This window comes from Lytechinus pictus, chromosome 5, assembly GCF_037042905.1.
Source record: "Lytechinus pictus isolate F3 Inbred chromosome 5, Lp3.0, whole genome shotgun sequence".
Classification (NCBI taxonomy): domain Eukaryota; kingdom Metazoa; phylum Echinodermata; class Echinoidea; order Temnopleuroida; family Toxopneustidae; genus Lytechinus; species Lytechinus pictus.
The window spans coordinates 7,150,378-7,172,163 of NC_087249.1; the positions used below are offsets into that span (position 1 = coordinate 7,150,378).

Below are 21,786 nucleotides of genomic sequence, written 5' to 3' on the forward strand. Positions count from 1 at the left end.
CAACAAATACCCCCAACGTGGCCAAAGTTCTTTGACCTTACATGACCTTTGACCTTGATCATGTGACCTGAAACTCGCACAGGATGTTCAGTGATACTTGATTACTATTATGTCCAAGTTTTATGAACTAGACCAACACACTTTCAAATTTATGGCTGTAATTCAACAAATACCCCAATTTGGCCAAAGTTCATTGACCCTAAATGACCTTTGACCTTGATCATGTGACCTGAAACTTGCACAGGATGTTCAGTAATACTTGATTACTATTATGTCCAAGTTTCATGAATCAGATCCATAAACTTTCAAAGTTGTGATGGTAATTCAACAGATACCCCCGATTCGGCCAAAGTTCATTGACCCTAAATGACCTTTGACCTTGGTCATGTGATGTGAAACTCATGCAGGATGTTCAGTGATACTTGATTAACCTTATGTATAAGTTTCATGAACTAGGTCCATATATTTTCTAAGTTATGATGACATTTCAAAAACTTAACCTTAGGTTAAGATTTTGATGTTGATTCCCCCAACATGGTCTAAGTTCATTGACCCTAAATGACCTTTGACCTTGGTCATGTGACATGAAACTCAGGCAGGATGTTCAGTAATACTTGATTAACCTTATGGCCAAGTTTCATGAACTAGGTCCATATACTTTCTAAGTTATGCTGTCATTTCAAAAACTTAACCTCAGGTTAAGATTTGGTGTTGACGCCGCCGTCGCCGTCGCCGTCGCCGCCATCGCCGTCGGAAAAGCGGCGCCTATAGTCTCACTCTGCTATGCAGGTGAGACAAAAAACATTAATAAAAGGATTCACATACAAATCAAATGAATTGCAAGATGCATTCTTGGGACAAATTCTGGATTTAGGGAAGTTGGAGCAGTCATATCAAGCTTAAGAGGAAGATCTGGGCTCCTTAACACAAAGGTTTGCGATGAATTGCAATTAGGAAATAACCGCACTGAATGGTTCCCGGTCAGTATTTTAAACAGAGCGCGCATGCAACGATGAACCTGATTGGTCATTGGTATTTAGCGATTGATTGCAAACCTTTGTGTTACGGAGCCCTGGATTCAAAATGGATTCACGATCTGGATTTCAATGAGAAGGGTTTGGATAAGGTGGATGATAAAGATGATCACATCTCAAGTATACCCAGATGCATCAATTTCATTCTGTCACAATCCCTCTGAAACATCTTTCATTGGAAAATAAAATCTTTATACTGTATATTTGATAGATAGATAGACATATTTGGTGGTATTCTGATGGACATGGCTTGGTTACAAAATATGAATTTTCTTAGACTGCACTTCCCAAAGATGTGTATTGCATCAGATAATTAAATAGCACTTGAATTATTCTTCTCTCTGCTACACGAGGGTAGAGTAGGTGATAGGAGATTGAATGCTGTGGATCTCTACTTACTTGGTTACCATGGTGTCGAACCTGATGACCCCTTGGGTGCCATCATTGGCTGATATGGTGACCTCTGACACAAGGTCAATGGTGTCTGTACATGGACAAAAAGGAAAGATCAAAAGAAGGAATGAGACTTTGATTTAATTTGCTGAAGTCAAATGATTACAATGAGCAAGGATTGTGTTGAGAAAATATGAAAGTGAGAGAGCTGGGAGAAAAAAGGCAATATATTGAATATACATACATGTATATACATACATATATAAAAAGGAATGAGACCATGATTTGCTTATGTCAAATGATTAAAATGAGGAAGGACTGTGCTAAGAAAATGTGAAAGTGAGAGGAGCAGGATTTAAAAAAGGAAAATATTGATTATTATAAGGCATCCTCCTGAACAAAAACAAGAATAAAACATAAAAAAGAAAAGGAAAGACTCTTGTAAGCAATGCAAGAATACAGATTGAATGGAAGAGCTATTCACGTTTTCACTTATTATCCATGCAAGATTGTTCAACGCAACAGGCAATGTAATATCTGCATCATTAAAAACATGAGTGGCATGACATTCCTTACCCAGTTTAGGGGGTGTGTCCATGTCCACACTTTCCAGTAGTTCCACACCGTTCAAGGTGACGAGGAATACCTCATCAAGTTCGGGAATGTCATCTTCGTTGATCAGGATGGAGATGGACTCGGAAGACGACCCGTCGGAAAAGTCCACGAACCCGGCCCCGCCAACAAAGTCGGACCCATTCAGAGCCCTCTCATTGGTCGGCTTGGTAGGGTCTAAGGATCCTTGGGATATGGTGTATGATACGCGTACTTGACCTGGAGATTTAGTAGGGTACAGACATGTTAAATTGTGATTGTGTGATTTGTAATATTTTCAATTAAAATCGTGCTAATGATCATTTAGGGATATTCAAATGTTGGTCATATAGCAGGGATTTCAAAGAGCTGCAGAAGAAAAACAATATCACCTTCTCAAAATAAAGAAACAACAAAACATGCTCCACAATTATTAAATCACAAGAAAAAACAGCATTTTTCAAACCTGCATATCCATGTATGTACGTGTATCTTCTTCTCAAAACAATATCACTTCATAATCAAAGAGACAATTCGCCTTTAACCTGGACTTCATGAAGCTGATGTATATTAACCATTTTATAAAAATGAGAATTGACTAAAAGAGAAGTGCAAAATTAGTGTAATTCAAATGGTAACACTGATCAATACATGTATATGTGATCAGGGTTTTCTCCTCCTGTTCACTCAAAATGACCTTGTGTATTGGACCAAATGGTAATTTAGGAATGCTACTTTGCAATTTACAGGAGCTTTTTATCAAAAATCCCCTTCAGCCAACATGCCTTTTATTCACTGCTGAATGATCCCTTTCATGACTTAATAATAATTATAGGCATTTATATTGCGCCATCTATCTAGAAATATTCCATTCCGAGGAGCGTTGTTATTATTATTATCCTGGCTTTAGCTTGGGCTGCCTTTCAGCACTCGTGCATTCAAGGAATTAATCATGCTGGGTACCCATTCACCTCACCTGGGTTGAGTGCAGCACAGTGTGGATAAATTTCTTGCTGAAGGAAATTATGCCATGGCTGGAATTCGAACCCACGACCCACTGTTTCAAAGTCAGACGACTAATCAACTGGGCCACAACGCTCCACATACTTACCAATGGCTCCATATTTTCTCTCCACAAAGAGCTGCACCGCGCGATCTCCTTCGGGTGTGGCAACCTGAAGGGACCCCTGGGCGAAGCTGAACACCCCGTGAGGCTCATCACTGGCCCCAATGTTGATGGAAGCACTGGCCCCCTGGGGGTCAATCGACGCTGCTCCGGTCGGCGATACACCTGAAAAAAATAAAGTTTCAAAGTACACAATGACAGTTCATAAAATTAAATTACTCTTACACCCATACACATGCCCATACCCCATCACACAAATACACATATGGGCTTATTTACATTCTTGTATATTAAATAAATGGAAAAACGGAGTGATCCTTTTTTTGGTTGATAAAAAATCTTTAAATGGGGTAACTCCTGGAAAAAAGGAGTAGTTGGCAGCATGGGCGGAAATCCCAGGAGGGAGAGGGAGGATACGTCCCCCCTACCATTTTGAAAGGGGGGACACAATATCAAATATCCCCCTACTATTTATGGTCTTTTATGATATCATTCAAAATCATCATTCAAAATGGAAAGTGATTGATAACCTTTTTTTTTTTTTTGCTTGTCAAATTTTCCAGAGGAAAATCATGGATCCGCCCCTGGTCCCCCCTACCTTTGGGGAGAGATTTCCACCCATGGTTGGCAGGCCTGATAAAATGTACATGCAATGTTTGAAATTGGTGGCTTCCCATAATTTTAGCAGAGAGATACCTAAGTCAATTCGGACTCCACAATATGGGCTTTTGAGTTTAGGGGTATTAGAAACATACCTGAGGTCTGTACGTTGGTGAGGATGATCTGGAAATTCTCATTGGTTTCCGGTGTCTCATCAGGCAGCGATTCTAGTGTGACTTCCTTCATCAGTTCTCCCTGTGGATAGAAGAAGAAGTTTTATACAAAAGCTTGCAATTAATAAAGAAAAATTGATACAATTTAATTTGTTTTATGTTGTACAGGAACCCAAAATAATATCATATCGTTCCCTTTAATGATAATGATCCACAGCATTTATATTGCATCATATTTCTTTTAAAAACATTCATAGGCACAGGCTCATACAATTAAGCTAATTATTACACATCTGCTGAAATAAGTGAGTTTTGAGAGACGATTTGAAGAGTTCAATGTTGTCAATTTCACGGAGTGAAGAAGGGAAGGCGCTCCAGAGGCGTGGAGCAATAGATCAAAAGGCACGGTCTCCATATCTTTACAGACAGGTTTCACTGTACAAGAAAACCGATTTTACCATTTGGAATGTAATCTGGCCATTGGTTTGTCTGAAGGAGAGATCTGGATCCAGAGATTGAGGGCTCTCGATAGACCAGTCAACGGTCACCACACCCATGCCAGGGGTAGAACGCTCCACAGTAACGTTGAACGTCTCACCTATCAATCAATGAAAATCAAGATTATTTAAAAAATACCATATGTGAATGAAAATCCAGGATGTCACTAAGTAATTCTGGAATTAAATGAGTAACTATATACATGTATATGCAGCATCGTGAATATATTGTAAATATCTTCAGTAAAACAATGGATTGGGGTTATTTCCCAGAAATATGAAATACTAACACTTCACACAGTTAATGTATGCAGAACAGTATCGTGAATTTCATTGGAATTCATATCAATAGAATACCAATTTCCTGGGAAAGAATCATCCCTAAATTTGAATAGCTATGTAAACCAGGGGGGGGGGGTTTCACAAAGATTTAAGTATGACTTAGGTCGCACTTAAATACCGACACGTACAAGATATGAAATGCACAATCTTATTGATCAATACGCAGTAGTGCGCATCCTCCTCGCATGATCTGAACAATGCGGTCATGCCTTTTATACCGCACGCAACAAGGCATTTAAGTGCGACTCTAAGTCATACTTAAATCTTTGTGAAACACCCCCCCCCCCCCCCCCCCGTATTGAACAACCAGAATTGTACCATGTGTGGTACACTTATTAACGAAGTGTTCAAGATGTTAAGTCACTTGGCGAGCGTTTCATGAAAGGACTTTGTCTGACATCTTATCCGACAAGTCCTGCTATATCTGAGAGTTACTACAGTAATGGTGCTTCTCGGCCAATCAGAATCAAGGAAAGTTGTCAGATCTGAAAACTTGTCGGACGAAAATATTGATGAAACACTCCCCAGAATATCTCTTCATTGCACAAAGTCTTACTGCCCACTATGTGACTAACCTTCAGAGATGATATAGGAGAGAGTTGAGAAGCGAAGGATGCCGGCTACAAAGTCGTTAGCGAGGATGACAATGGTGACATTGCTGTCGGGTCCAAGAACACTGCCCCCTCCGGGGTTGTATAGCTGAGCCGTGAAGCTCTCGTCAATCTCAGGTATGTCATCGTCACGGATACCAACGTTTATGACTTCATGGAAAAAGGAACATAATGTACACGATTAAACATATCTGATCAAGAAAAAAAACGAAGCCCAATCTCACAAAAAACTGCAATTAGTTCAAATAAGTCCACACCACAATTCATCTTCTAAAAAATATCAACACTAACAAAAAAGGAGCACACTGTTTGTTTAACTCAATGACATTGGCATGGGAACTTTGCTTGGAACACATATTGAAGAAAAGTCTGAAAACCAGTCTTAAGTTTGGTGTTGTGGCTCATATTGGGTGTTACCCCAACTTCATCACTAACCTTCGACACTAAACTTTATATCACCAACAGGGTGTTGATATTCCCATAACACCAACACTGCATTTGACACAGACACCAGACACAAGCATTCATTTTCAAACTTGGTATTCTAAAAAAGTGTGGAACACCCACAATAACAACACTCCACTTCAACATCAACACCCGTCTTCAGCACCAAACTTGAAATCCCTCAGATTGTGATCATGTTCACACAACATCAACATTACACATTGACATCATTGCTATACACTGACATCAAATCGATCCTTTGACACAAACACTAGCCTCTCAAGTGGCATAGACATCAACACAGAGGTTCGAGCCCTGGTAACATCTTTCGGATGGTGACGTTAAAGGTCGGTCCCAGACGTAAATAATCATATATGATTGATACACGTCTGACAAAACTCAAATACACACAGAGACATCAACACTACCCTTTAACACCAAAATCAGCCTTCAATCACCAACACCTGCCTTCAACACTTATAAAAATACAGTCAAACCTATTATGATGAGGATGATCCACAGCATTTATATTGCACTATATTTCTGTTAAAAACATCTCAGTGGCCACCTGTATAAAGTGAAAACCTGCCTGTAGTAGTCGGCAAATTTGTCTCTTATTTGAAAGGAATGTGCCTGTCTACTAAGGCAGCCTGTCTAAGAGTGGCCACTGTTTTTCTGTTTCACATGGCCTTAATTGACAGGTTTGACCGTGAAGCAGCATTCTTTACCTTGTCTGGTTTGACCCGAGGTGAAAGTCAGGGTTCCTCCGCTGGCGGAGTAATCCAACCCGCTAGTAGCAGTCCCTCCAGATATCATCCAAGAGATAGCCACTTCACCAATATTCCCACCTGCAAAAACAAACGAAGAGAGACAAATAATAATTCAGTTGAAGATATTCAGAATAAAAACGAGTATAATGTACATGTACATGTGTACCTTCCGACTGGTCCACAATCCAATTTCAGAACAAATCGCATATTGCTTATTTCCAGAAAATGTGAATGAATGTTATCTCTTTTATTATTATTTTTTTTGAAGTCTTGTGCAACTGTTAAGACCAAATTTTAATAAACACATACATGTTCATGTACGAATAAATTTGCATATTTTATTCATAATAAATAAAGAATAATTTTAGGATGTTTTTTATAATAGCTTTTAGTTTTTGTGGTAAAGAATGTGCGTGCCAAATTTTGGCCTGATCGTGCAAATGGCAGCGAAGATCAGAAGAGGGGGCCATCATAACCCCCCCCCCCCCCCCCCCGTCCTCTGTACATCTCAAACAGCCCAGTCCTTTATGTGAAAACCTTAACGACAAAGCTACCACAATTCAAAATTATGTGACTTACCCCCTCTTTCGATAACAAGTTCCACACTGACACTGAGACCAGGCTGCTCCTCAATGGCCAGCATCTGACCGCCGTCGGTAGCATCTGGACTGTTACTATACAGCCTCCATACACCGTTAGCATCGTCATTGTTCTCTATGGTCACACGGGTGGACCGGCGATCACCAAGGGTTGGAAGGTTCAGAGAGGAGGGGCTGTCGTTCAGTACACGAACAGACATCAGGCTCAGCTGCAATTGGGGAATAGAAAATAAGTTTGTTAACCGACAGAGTTGGAGAGACCAGAGTTAAATTAAACCCGAGTTCAGAATAAGGGACAATGGGTCACTCCTCCTAAGCTATGTATGATCAGGGACCTCTTTCATAGAACTAGCTATAATAACAAATTTACAATATCAGTTAAAAGCTACTGAAATCCTTCAATCTGATTGGCCGAGAGTAAATGTATTACAGAAATTGTGCATTTTTTATTATAAAAAGTCTTTATGAAATGGGCCTAGATCATTCACGAGTCAAGATCAACTCAAATAATCTTTTATTTCAGGGTAATACTCACCCCAAAAGCTTCATCCTGTTCCGGTAAGGTGTCGTTGAGGATAATAACTTGAGCAAAGCTTTCCGATTCTCCATCTCCAATCAGGAACGTTCCACTGGTCACCGGCTCGTAGTCGACACCAGCGATGGCCTGGCTCGCGTACAAGGCTTGAGTCTATCCATAAAAGAGAATGAATGTATTGCAATGCATCAACAACAAACATCCAACACATACAATTATCGCTATCATTCTTGTACTTGTCCTTTTTCAAATGGCACATATAATTGTAATCTATTCATAATTTAGGGAATATCTGCATGTAACTTGCAAAGTATTGATTATGTCCATTTACCACCAAAATGCAATTTAACATGATTTCGCAAAATGAAGTGATCCAAAAATACATTATCATTCTATCTTTTATTCCATTGATGTCTTGGCAGGAATGACTAACTGAATAAATGAATAACTGACCTTGACACTGTCCTTCAAGTAAAGCATGAACCCTGTATTCAGGTCAACACTCTCGGTGCCCGAAGAAAAGGTCAGAAGACACAGCACCGTCATATTTATGGCGCGGTACTCAAAGGCACCGCAGGCCTGCTGGCGGAGACAGGTCTCGGCACAGCCCTGGAGCGTGTTGGAGAAGGAGGAGACATCGAAGGACGTCTTGGCCACTTGAAGACTGCCCTCTATTGGTGACTGGTAGTAACTGACCGGAGTCTGGCCATCGAGGGTAGCTTCTGAGATGATGTCAAGGGTCATGGTGCTGTAGGTCACTTCAAGGACACCAAAATTTCCACCACTATGATGGAGAGAAATAAGAAGTATTTAAAATATAAAGTTTAGTTGCAACTGACTCTTGATTTAATTATTTACTTAGCTTTTAATGTTTGAGATTTTTATCCAAGAAACATACACTTTGACTTTGTGTTTAGGAGCATTATCTGCATTTGTGGAGACTAAAAAATACAAATTTTTCATACAATATAAACAGGGGCATAACCGATGAACACATAAAAAGAAAACAAAATGGCAACAAAATGACAAACATACAGAAATATAAAAATCTCAAAATCTGGTGTTACCAATTTGCAAAAAAAAAATTGATACATTACAACTTCCAATACTTTTGTCACTAATGTGATGAAATACCAACCTCTATTAAAATTGACAATCTGGTTTTGCCAATTTGCCCAAGGAAAATAAATCACTTAGTTTCAAATAACTCTGTCACACATGTAATGAAATGCCAACCTCTAATAATAGAAAACCTGGTGTTGCCGATTCACTGGAAAAAATCAATCAATTCAAATTTCAAATATTTCTGTCACAAATGTTATGAAGTAAAAACACTATTGTCAGGTGTTGCCAATTTGAGGAGTGAACTGGTTTCACGGTACACCATGTAATCTTTCATGGGCATACATGCATATGTTGGTCCTGAAAAGGACCAACCAAACTCAAACATATGCCCATGAAACCACTACACTCTTCTTCTTTTTCACCATGGTAACCTTCAGAAGTTACATGTTGCCAATTTGCTGAAGAAAATAAATAAACTACACTTTTACAATAATAACCTCCTAATGACCCTCAATGCAGCAATATCATCCTGCTGATCCGTCTCCTGGACGAGGTTATCTTCCAAGGCAAACTCCACCGTGCCATGAGGATTGTCATTAGCTTCTACAGAGATGATGGCTTCAGGCTGGTTTCCGACCACTCCTCCGCCGGTAGCATTCACCAGGAGCAGTACAACATTCTGCAAAGAAAGGATCACCATTACATTATAGATTAATCTCACTTGGAATGAACTAAAAATGAATATGAAATGTATTTTGTATCTTATTTTTACAACCTCTTCTATGCCAGTAGCATTCGCCAGGAGCAGCATAACGTTCTTCAAAAGAAAGGATCACCATTGAAATGAACTAAAAATGAACATGAGATGTATTTCTCTTTCATATCTCCTGATTTTTACTAGCACCAAGGAACAAAAATCGACGAGTTTGGTAGTCAATTGGTTTATATAAATAATGTGACATCTGTCCCAACGTACCTCTCTTTCTTCCGGTACATCATCGGGCAGGATGTTGAGCGTGAAAGTCCTTGTGACATCGTTGGATACAAAGTAAAGGGTTCCTCCGGTAGGAAAGACATCATCCACGGCTAGCTCACCTGCAAAGAACATCAACATCCCCATCAATTAAAGATGTCAAGAATTTCACAAAGAAATTTTTACATTTTACAAATTGTTCTTTTCCAGGAAAAGACTTTAATCAATATTTCTCCACAAATCATAGAATCAAATACATTACAAACAATAAAACACATGTATAGAAAACAAAATTTGAATAAGCTTGATGTGCTTTGATCCATCAAGATCTACATCTACAATAGAGTGAATTTGTTTCATATCCATGGTGAGTTCCATCTCATGCTGATATTTTAATTTCTTTTAAAATATGGAAAATGATAAATAAACATTTACACGTCTAGTTGAAAACATATATCTAGCATATAAAATATCATTATTAAAAGTAGAAGAATTTCCACCTGGTATGCCAAATACAAAATCATTAAAAGATAACTCATTCCATCCCTCACCTGACTCCTTAGCTTCTAATGCCATTATTACATAATCACCCAGACATCTTTTATCACCTTCATCTTATTCCTCATCGGTTTATAATTTATATTATGAATTGGATTACTTCATTTTAGTTGGGCTCTCCTATTTTTTTTAATTTCATTGGTTAGATTTAAGTCAGTTTAAATAGTGTTATGTTTCTATAGCTACAAATTTGATGTGGGCCATAATGGCCTATGGTATAAGAAGAGAAGTGATTTCAATAAACACACACAGAAATGACACCAGATTTCTTCGACTTCAGTTTCTATGCGTCTCCTAGTTTCACCTCATTCCCCTTTGGCTGATTGAGTTTGCTGATTTAGAACTTCATTTATTTTCTACCCTTAAATGAACTTATAATTTTCAATCCTACACTTGTTTTAAATTTCAAATAGAAATCATACTGGATTTTATTTCTAGAATCGACACTTTGAGAAATTTCTTTTTTTTATAAGTTTGTTGCAATTGATACTGTGGTATAACATGTACACATGATATTGATTGAATGGATGAGGATCAGTTTTCGGTGAGGGCCTCACGTGATTGGTGTTACAACTTGAAAATAACATGTTGTTACCATTGATTGTTGCTTGCCACTCGACAGCCACAACACCGATGGTACCCCCACTCCTGATGACGCTGAGCGTCAACTGTCTTGTCTCTCCTTCTTCTGGTTCAGTCACAATCTGACTAGAAAATCCAAATCCTGAAGAAAAAAACAAGCAAAGGGGCCAATTATTTCAAGTTCTTTGTAAAATCACTGCCAACTATCAATAAACTTACTACATGGAATTCATAAAAGAATATTCAGATTATACACATATGAACTGAACATCTGATGGAACTGAAATCAACTCTATTTTTCAATTAAACTACCGTATTATGTGTGGGAAAACTAATCATATAAATATTTGGGACGGTTGTACGCTACTTCATCCTGGTTGATTCAATAATATTTCCATGTGTAGGTACAGGTATTAGAAGAACTTTAAACATATCACGACACCAAGAAATTATTTATATCCAGTATGTTTAGATGTATTTTATTTCACTAATTTTACTGCCTTTACCTACTTTGATAATGGTAAAACTGATGATTCTGATTAACAATTGGAAACTCATGACTGATCAATTCATTTCATTTAGTGTCATATCAGTGAAGGCTTCAAACATTGTCTCAAAAGACTAAAACATGCAAGGCAGATTGCTTTACTGAAACCAATGACAATTTTTTTTTTCATTTTTCTATGCAATTATTTTTCTTAGTAATTCAGCTCACCAAAGTTCCCATATGGGTCATCGGACTGCTTAATGATCACCTCTGCCTCATCGGGTGACCCCAGAACAGCGCCCCCTGTAATCTGCTCCAACAAGACGACCCTGAATGTCTCTGCGACCTCCGGAGTCTGGTCGTTGATGACCTCTAGTGGGAGGGGCTTGGTCGTCTCGCCGTCATACAGGATGACGTCGGTTGAGGTCACCGAGTAATCAACTCCTACCTCTGCGGTTCCAGGGATGGTTTGGAACTTGACAGTCACCTGGAATGGTTAGGCATTAAAGAAATGGTTCTAACAATCGAGATTAAGGATATCATCATAGAAAAAAGTGACGATATTGAGGTGTGTTAGCTTAGTCAGTAGAGCGTTGGTGTCAGAAACCAGTGACCTTGGATTGATTCAAACTTGTTGTGCTAGCGCCCTTTAATGAGGCATTCTCATTACCATATCCCTTGTCCTCTGGTTACTTGCTTACAAGCATTCATGCTTCTGTAGCATGAATTAGCCATGTCGGTGACTGAAAATGAAATAAATTAAGATTATATCTCAATTAATGTATGTCATGTAGACTATTAAACAGTGCATAACTTTACCTAAATATTGAGATAGTTATGTAGACGTACTGTACATTGCCAAGTCTCTTATTAAAAATGGGAGGTGCACTATTACATTCTGTAGACCTACGTGTGCCTACAAGTCTCTATTTATTGTGGGAGGTACGTTATTACATTATAAAGACGTAAGCACCAAGACTATATCCACATTCAACTCTTTGTACATTGACCCGTAACCCGTGTGTTGCATTATTGTAGCAGCTTGCAGTGAACCCGTCTACGTAGTGTAATACTCTCTGTTCTTTAGAGGGCTATAACTTTTATTTAAGCGTTTTGAAAGGACATGTTGCGTAGTAAACTTGCAAAGTGCTTTAAAAATGGGCTTTCTTGCCATGTGCAAATTTATTGGATTACTAATTTCAAAACTTTGGCCCTTTTTATATTGGTTCTTGTATAACTGGCATGATTTGTTTGTATTCATACCTAAATCATGATAATCTGACATAAATTGCCCATACCATAGTGAAAAGGAAAAGGGAGTAAATCTCCACCTGGTCAGAGAATCTCTGACAAAAGCACCTCTTTCAAATAAGTACCATGCATCACAACTTCTAACAATGAACCCATCCATTGTATTGTTTGTGAGGAGGGTTTTATTGATTTTATTTTCAATGAACTTCCTGGGTCTGTGTCAGAATGCATTGATTTTTATTTTCAAATTGTAAAAAAGGTACAATAACTCCCCCAACTTAGTGGTTTTGAAAGCGAATGTAGTCAGAATGTATTGATTTTTATTTTCAAATTGTAAAACAGGTACAATAACTCCCCCAACTTAGTGGTTTTGAAAGTGAATGTATCCCAGACAAAACTATGAATGTATCCAAGACAAAACTACAAAACTACAAGACAAAGAGGCACCTATAGAGAAGTATGTGGTTGTGCAAACAATGCAAATGAAACACACTGTATTGATGCCAACGAAACACACAAAGAGTGACATCTATGGTGTATAGACTTACAGTGCCAAATGTCCCGGCTGATCTTGTGACATTGATAACGGATTGGGTCTGTCCCTCTGTCACATACACTTGGTCTGACGACAGCTGTAGAACGCCATTTGCATTGTCATTGGCAATGATCTTCACCTCACCGATGTTCTCAGTTCCAACTCTGGGAGAATTCGCCACTACAAATAGAAGATATATGATTTTCAAATAATTCATTTATATAATATATTTATTCGGTATTTATTCATATATTAATTCATTCATTTTCATTCAATTTCTCAGATTTTATTAATTCAGCCACTTATCAGAAATTTACTCATTCATTCTCCAATCATTTACATGTATCTTTCTTATTTTTAATTTATTCATTCAATCACTCATCTCTCTCTGTCTATCCATCCCATCATTATTCATTCATTCATTCATTTATTCATGCATTAATTCATTCCAATAGAATGACCCAGAAAAATGGTTACATCTCTTTCAAATGAGTTCGAACTATTACCTGGGTTGTTCTGAGCAGGATTGACAATCAAGGCACTGATGATATAGACAAAGATACTCTCCTCCGTCTCGGGAATGGCATCGTCGAGTAGCTGGATGGTGATATTGGCCGTCTCTTGACCGGCCAAGAACAACACCATACCTTGCGTCGCTACAAAGTCCACTCCCTCCTCGGCTCTCCTGAAACAAGAGCATAATTTTAGAAAGATAGCCTAATGTGGGCGCGTCATGGTCTAGTGGTTCTGATTCTTGTCTTTTCAAACAGAGGGTCGTGGGTTCAAATCCTAGCCATGGCTGCTTTCCCTCAGCAAGAAATTCATCCACATTGTGCTTCACTCAACCCAGGTGAGGTAATGTAAATGGGTACCGGTAGGATTGATTCCTTGAATGCACTGTGCGATGTTGATAAAGCGTTAGCTCGAGCTAAAGCAGTTGGGGGTAATATTAGTAGCTGTACTTTGTATCCAAAAAGCACTATACAAGTCCTAATGCTATTATTCTTATTATCGATGTATTTTATATCCTAAAATTAACACTCGTTCAACACATACAGTACATACAAATACTTACATGTATAACTGTCCATGGTGTGGTAATTTTGTAAACACAGTCTAATGATATGTATTATAGACGGGTCAATATATGGTTTGACCCGGAACAAATTGCAACAAATGATTTTTCAACGGTATTTTGTACTATTTGACCTCAGGAATAACATACTAAAAATCTACCAAAATCCGCATCCGGGAAAGTGGTTATTTTCAAGATGGCGTCCAAGATGGCCGTCATTCACTAAAAATGGATATAACTCACTCATTATCCACCCTAGAATCCTATTTGGATTCATATTCCATGATCCAATGGGTAAAATAATTTATTTATACAAGTTAGAGTGAATATTAGCACTCCAGGGTACCAGGAAAATCCAAGATGGCGCCCAAAATGGTTGCCGTAGTCTAAAAAAATCCACAATTCATCTATTACTTACTTAAGTGTCTTTAATTTGGTTTCCATTCGATTGTTTTAATGATGAAGTAGTACGTCGGGACAAGTTACAAGGGCAGCCAGTGGTCTGGTGTGCCGGAAAATACAAGATGGCTTCCAAAAATTGAGTTTAAAATGGCTGTTAATCCTTAAAATGGACATAGCTCATATCACATCCACCTGAGAGATAAGATTTTGATGTCTAGACCATGGTTCCAATGGTCAAATAATACATTGTGACAAGTTACAAGGACAGTCAGTGGTCCGGTATGTTAAAAAATCCAAGATGGCTTCCAAAAATGGAGTAAAAAGGGCTGTTGCTACTTAAAAAAAACCCAACATAGTTTGTTAAATATCCGGGAATATGATTTTTTGTGCCTATACCATGGTTAAATGGGTCAAATAATAAATTGGGATAGGTTACAAGGACGTTTGGTGGTCAAGTATGTCCAAAAGTCCACGGTGGCTTAAAAAATAGTATCAATTAGCCGCGATGGTATTTAAAAATGGACATAGTTATGTTTTATTCGTCAAGGGCATATGATTTTGTTGCCTATATCATGGTTTCAAAAGGCAGAAAATTAGTTACAAGGACAGTCAGTGGTCCAGTATGTCGAAAATCTAAGAAAGCTTCCAAAAATCGGAGTCTAAAATGACTGCTGTTACTTTAAAAATGGACATAGGTCCTTTAAAATCAACCTAGGAGATATGATTTCGGTGTCCACACTATGGTTTCATGATTAAAATAATACGTTTGGACTGGTTACATTGATATGCAGTTGTCCAGTTTGCCTAAAACACAAGAGGGTTTTTAAAAAAGGAATCTAAAACGACTCATATCATTCAATAGTGGTCAGAGTTCTACAATATTCATCTGCAAGAAATAATGTTGGTGTCCAAATTGTGGTATGAAGGTCAAATAATACATTCGGAAAAGTAACAAGGATGGTTAGTACCCCATTTTGTCAAAGAATCCATGATGGATTCTAAAATTTCATCAAAATGGGTGCTGTTACCAACTCATGAAACAATATGATAACTTGTCCCCATGCATTTAAGTGTAGGCACCAAGATTATTTCTAACAGGTAGATATTATTCTTATGTAACGGTAGTCACTTTAGAACCCATTCTTAAGCCAACTTGGATTTCAAGGCAAAATGGATTGCTGCATATCATGGTAACCAGTCCCAAAGTATTGTTTGGCCCTTGAAACCCTAGTGTAGACACCAAAATAATATCCCCAAGGTGTATTGATAATGTTCTACATCCACTTTTAAGTAACAGCAGTCTTTAAGACCCCCCTTTTTAAAGCCATCTTTGATTTTTAGACATACCTGACACCTGACTGTCCTTTGAACTTATCCCAATGTATTGCTTGACCCTGTAAACTCTAGTATAGACAGCAAAATCATACCTCCAAGGTGTATTTATAATAAACTATGCATACTTTTAAACAGCAACAGTCAATTTACACCCCATTTTTTGAAGTAATCTTGGATTTGTTAACATACAGACAACTGACTGGTCTTGTAACTTACCCTAGTGTATTACTTGACCCTTTTAAACCATGCTTTTAACACCAAACTCATATTCCCCAGACAGATGTTAAACAAACTATGTCCTTATGTAAGTAACATCAGACATTTTCTTACTCCATTTTTGGAAGCCATCTTGTAATTTTGGACATACTAAGCCACTGACTGCCATTGTCTTGTCCTAATTTATTATTTGACCCTTGAAACCATAGTTTAGACACCGAAATCATATCTCACAGGCTGATTTAAAACGAGCTATGCCACTTTTAAGTATCAACCGCCATTTTAGAATCAAGTTTTGGAAGCCAACTTAGGTTTTTTGACCGACCAGGCCACTGACTGTCCTTGTAACTTGCCCTAATGTATTAATTGATCCTTAGTGGTTTAGACACCAAAATCACCTTTCCAGGCCGATATGAAATGAGCTTTGTCCGTTTTAAGTATCAGCAGCATATTTTTAAGACCAATTTTTGGACACCATCTTCGATTTTTGGACATACCAGACCATTGACTGTCCTTGTAACTTATCCTAATATATTTTTTGACCCTTGAAACCAGTGGTTTAGACATCAAAATCACATATCCCAGTCCAAAATGAAATGAGCTATGTCCGCTTTAAGTATAAGCAGCCATTTCAGAATCAATTTTTAGAATCCATCGAGGATTTTTGCACATACCAGCCCACTGACTTTCCTTGTAACTTGTCCCAATGTATTATTTGACCCATTGAACCATGGTATAGAAAAAAAAAATCATATTTCTGGATATAAAGCAAACTATGTCGGGTTTTTTAAGTAGCAACAGCAGTTTTCGACTCCATTTTTTGGAAGCCATCTTGGATTTTTGAACATACTGGACCACTGACTGTCCTTGTAACTTGTCCCAATGTCTTATTTGACCATTGAAATCGTGGTCTAGACACCAAAATCATTATGTCCCAGGCGGATATGAAATGAACTATGTCCATTTTAATTATCAACAGCCATTTTAAACTCCGTTTTTGGAAGCAATCTTGGATTTTTGGACACACCAGACCACTGGCTGTCCTTGTAACTTGTTTCAATGTATTATTTCACTCTTAAAACCATTGAATGAAAAACAAATTTAGATGAATTGTGGATTTTCAGCCTACGGCAGCCATTTTGGGCGCCATCTTGGATTTGCCTGGTACACTGGAGGGCTTATAATTCTTTCTAGCCTAAATCAACTTTTGTACCCCAGACCATGGAATATAGAACGAAATAGGATTCTAGGGTGGATAATGTGTCAGTTGTATCAATTTTCAGTGAATGGCGGCTATCTTGGACGCCATCTTGAAAATAACCACTTTCCCGGATGCGGATTTTGGTAGATTTTTAGTATGTTATTCCTGAGGTCAAATAGTACAAAATACCGTTGAAAAATCATTTGTTGCAATTTGTTCCGGGTAAGGCTATTTTTGGTCGTATATTGACCCGTCTATTATAACAAAGAAATAACAACTCTAGAGAGTGCCGCACACCAACTGAAAATGTTTAAGGAATGTTTCAGCACCCCCGTTTCCCATGGGGTTCTTACCTAACATGTGCTGGAAGGTTGGTAAGCTCTTCATTGAAATTCAGAGTGGCATACATCACTCTAACATCTCCATCTTGGCCTCTGTCTCGCAAAATCTGAAGAAAATATGCAAAAATGTCAAAAATCAATAATTAATGTTTTAGGAGGCAGAATATAAACAAATGTCCATTCTCCAATTAAATAATATATGACTAAATCATACATATATATATATATGTAACAGATCATAATTTGCTGAAGAAAATTTACCAAAATAAGATTTTAAGTTGTCTTGTCAAGGGGAATTGCTGTTTTGCAAGCCATTATCTTTCATGATTGTTTCCCAGACTCATTTTGACACTCCACATTCAAGAAAATCATGTCATATGTACACTGTAACTTGTTTTTATGAAATACTGAGCTCAAACATGCTTTTGAAAGACTATGAAATATCTTTGTGTGGAATACGAGGGTGTATATGTTTTACAATGTTGATAGGGAATCACATAATTAATACGTCAGTCACATCTGCAGTCAGACCGCAGGTCCCTATGCTAATGAGCAAAAAGGCCAGATTCATCCAAATCATCTCGTGGCTGAATCCTCCTCCTTGCAAAATCTTGTGATTCATGAGATTTTCTTTCTCTAAGAATTTACCTGTTTTAACATCAAGTTAAATGAAATATTATTACACGATCAGATAGAGTAAAAATTACTCTTTCATATTGGTCATTTACTTTGTATACAATATTTTGTTAAATAAGTAAATTTCTGGCCTGAAAATGTGCCTAAAAACTGAATCTTCTTCCTCTGTTTTCTTTTGCAAATTGTGCAAAACTTTTTATTTTAAGCCTCAATGATATTTATATCACCATAAAGCTGAACATCTGTACTTTCTCACAAAGTCACTCTTGATATGCGGCACCTTTTAATCGGGTCAAGATCACAATTTTCCCACCAAGGTACAAGACGAGATTTCTGAAATTTTGTACTTGCATGAAATCCAGAGTTCTGATTGGCTGGATAAGGTTCACAGAACAACAGGCGCGGGGTATTTGAGGAGATTACCACGTGGGAAGTGTGACCTTCCCACGAACCCATGCACTGGAACCGTTGGAATTTGCCATTGTGTGGTCTCTTTGACCAATCAGAGTGCAGTATTCTTGTTTTCAAGCTGCTTTATGTACTTGGCAAATGAAAAGTGTGATCTTGACCCGATTAAACCAATTCTTATTTTGAAACCTATATCATTTCAAAGCATACATATTCAGCTTTATCATGATATAAAAATCATTTGGGCTCAAACAAAAATAAAGTTTGAAAATAGCAGCTTTTGTCAGGTGAAAATATTTATTTTGTAGCATATTTTAGATCAAAATTTTAACCTATATTACAAAATCTTTGAATAAATCCAAACACATGACCTGAAAGAATGATTCTTCTTCTTTACAATGGTACCAAATTCATGAAATTCGATGCACAATTAGAGCAGCAATGACCGAATGAAAAGAGGTGTTTTGGTCCGTATCAAGCTCATTAAATATGCAAAACATCTCAAGTCATGAATATCACTTGGATGAAAGAAGCCACTTTCTTGGGACCTGCAGTCTGACTGTCTGCTCCATGGCGGCCGTACGGCGAGTCGAAAACAGCCGTTTTAACATCTTTAGTACCAGCTATACATAGTTTGTTTGAATAAAACGGCTGTTTTCGACTCGCCATAGAGCAAATGTGACCGAGGTATTAGGAATAACAAGCTTATTTAATCTTCATTACATATCTCTGTGCTTAAAAGATAATCTCATAACTAAATGTCAAAGGTTACCTACCTGTAAAGTCACTTCAGTGCTTTCTTCTGTTGCCATGACAACTCGGGACTGCGGGCTGATAACAAACACTCCATAGGGATCGTCATTGGCCATGACCGACAGCACTGCTTGCGAAGCATTGCCAATTTGACCGTCGGTGACCATGATTAGGTTTACATTGAATAATTCATCCAACTCCGGAACCTACATGTATGTCAAGAAAATAACCAAGCAGTTAAGAGTCGCGTCATTTATCAATTGATTACTGAATTCTGGGTCCCGTCTCACAAAGAGGAACGATTGATCCAATTAACCTCAACTACATGTATATGGAAATCCATCAATATCATAATTCTTTCTACATGAAATTGGCTCATGCCCTTATTTTAAACAGGAAAAAGCATACTGAATTGTCAAGAAAACAATGAATGTATGAATATACATCCTAATTTGAAAACATATCGATCAAGCATGCATTCTAGATGTTGGCGTTGCTGGCTGTCCATTGTTGTGGTTGATCAGATCAATCACAAGTCAGATTTTGTACAGTCCCAACAGATTCTAGTCAGCAAGAGATTCAGATTAAAGTTTAATAGCTTGATTGTATCAGGGTATTACATTAAGAGAAAAATTACACTTTAACATATCAATGACAAAACCATTAAAAAAATGTCAAATGGAAACTCCTTTTATTCAAATACAAAACAGCGCAACATTTAAGATTGATTCTTACACTATCAGGTTGAACATTTATCACAATTTCAGCTGTCATCTGATTCACATCAAATGTCACGTTGCCAGAAGAGGTCACCAGGTCGCTGCTGATGAGTGCATTAGGGTTCATGGGGTCAGAGGTCACCGACCAGAAGACCATGACCTCACCAAGTGCTCCACCGAGACGTATCACCTGGGAAAATGAAGATGAAGATAGGTCTCTTAACAAATCGTCAAGAACTACATAAACATGTATTGCAGGTGATGTAGTAAGTATTTTTACCATACTTTGAACTTGGTTACCTGATAACAGATTTGGCAAATGAATGACAGAATAGCATCCAAAGCTATATTAAACTTGTAGGAGCTAAGATCACTCTTAAGATGGTACGAGAAGTATTATTTCTGGTTGGTGGCCGACTACACCAGGGTTTACCTCTTGTCGCATGAGAATATTGCAATAGTATTTCATGTGAAAAGATGGTAACCCTCTTCTACACAGGATGATGATGAAGCCAATGATGATGATTATGGTGATGATGATGATGACGATGATGATGATGATGATGATGAAGATGAAGACAGTGATGATGATGATGATGATGATGATGATGATGATGAAGAAGCTAAAGATGATGATGATGGCGATTCTGGATCCCCTGCAGAGTCATATTATTTTCAATAAAGTGATTAAACAATGAACTAACCTGTAAGGTGACATCATCAGTTTGGAGAGGTTCAGGCTCTTCAACCGTCACAAACAGAGATTGTGAATCAAACTCAAAAGTTCCATACGCATTATCTGACGGGAGGATGACTACTTCTATTGTGGAGGCTGGTCCTATTTGGGCTGAGATATAATGAAACAAACTCGGAATTAAAGAACACGTAAACAATGATTGCGCAATATGATTGAGGGCTTTTTACTATGTAGAAAATATGAATAACTTCATTTCTCTTTCCCAAAATGATAAGGATGGACAGTGTATAAAGGTGATGTGTAAGTATTTGGAAATTGGCTACATGAAAGCAAAAATCAGGGTTTGAGTAAGGTAATATGCTGAGTATCATTTTGCAGTGCTTTTATTTTTGTGCATGCTGCAATCAAACAAATTCAAAGATTTTTCACTTCCTACTACCGAACATAGAAAGCGAATGAAGGGGAAAAAATGCACAAATATGTTTAATGAATTTTTCTTCTTGTGGACCGGCATAACACAAAAAAAGACATGTACAGTGGTGCTAATAAGTAAGTGAACCCCACCAGAAAATTAACATTTATTAAAGTGTTCAAGTTCTGCAATGGTTCAGATATTTAATTGTGAAGTCAGGTGATAAAATATTACATTCAATTAAGTTTGTTTCTCTGGGCTCGCTGAACATTGCAGTGTTATCTATATTCAGCACTCAGCATGGAGGAATGCCTTTTGTGGTAGAGTTCACTAACTTTTGAGCACAACTGTATGTACATGATTTGATGAATACAGTATGCTGACGAGGTCGAAAATAACAGATAACATTATCATGCACCCTTTCT

General features: G+C 37.7%; 1 protein-coding gene across 1 annotated transcript in view; it reads right to left on the reverse strand.

Annotated features, from left to right (window-relative positions):
* LOC129261871 (adhesion G-protein coupled receptor V1-like) overlaps positions 1–21,786 on the reverse strand; it is a 114,024-nt gene that overhangs the window by 61,346 nt on the left and 30,892 nt on the right. Inside the window, exons 23-42 of the mRNA XM_064099714.1 lie at positions 20,957–21,099; positions 20,269–20,442; positions 19,557–19,739; positions 17,749–17,843; positions 13,673–13,851; positions 13,180–13,346; positions 11,609–11,867; positions 10,907–11,035; positions 9,757–9,875; positions 9,278–9,459; positions 8,169–8,499; positions 7,716–7,868; positions 7,161–7,389; positions 6,540–6,659; positions 5,332–5,517; positions 4,376–4,515; positions 3,900–3,999; positions 3,130–3,309; positions 2,004–2,258; positions 1,434–1,518 (exon numbers count right to left, since the gene is read on the reverse strand). Coding sequence (XP_063955784.1) covers positions 1,434–1,518; positions 2,004–2,258; positions 3,130–3,309; positions 3,900–3,999; positions 4,376–4,515; positions 5,332–5,517; positions 6,540–6,659; positions 7,161–7,389; positions 7,716–7,868; positions 8,169–8,499; positions 9,278–9,459; positions 9,757–9,875; positions 10,907–11,035; positions 11,609–11,867; positions 13,180–13,346; positions 13,673–13,851; positions 17,749–17,843; positions 19,557–19,739; positions 20,269–20,442; positions 20,957–21,099 — 3,409 coding nt within the window. The remainder of the gene's footprint in view (positions 1–1,433; positions 1,519–2,003; positions 2,259–3,129; positions 3,310–3,899; positions 4,000–4,375; positions 4,516–5,331; positions 5,518–6,539; positions 6,660–7,160; positions 7,390–7,715; positions 7,869–8,168; positions 8,500–9,277; positions 9,460–9,756; positions 9,876–10,906; positions 11,036–11,608; positions 11,868–13,179; positions 13,347–13,672; positions 13,852–17,748; positions 17,844–19,556; positions 19,740–20,268; positions 20,443–20,956; positions 21,100–21,786) is intronic.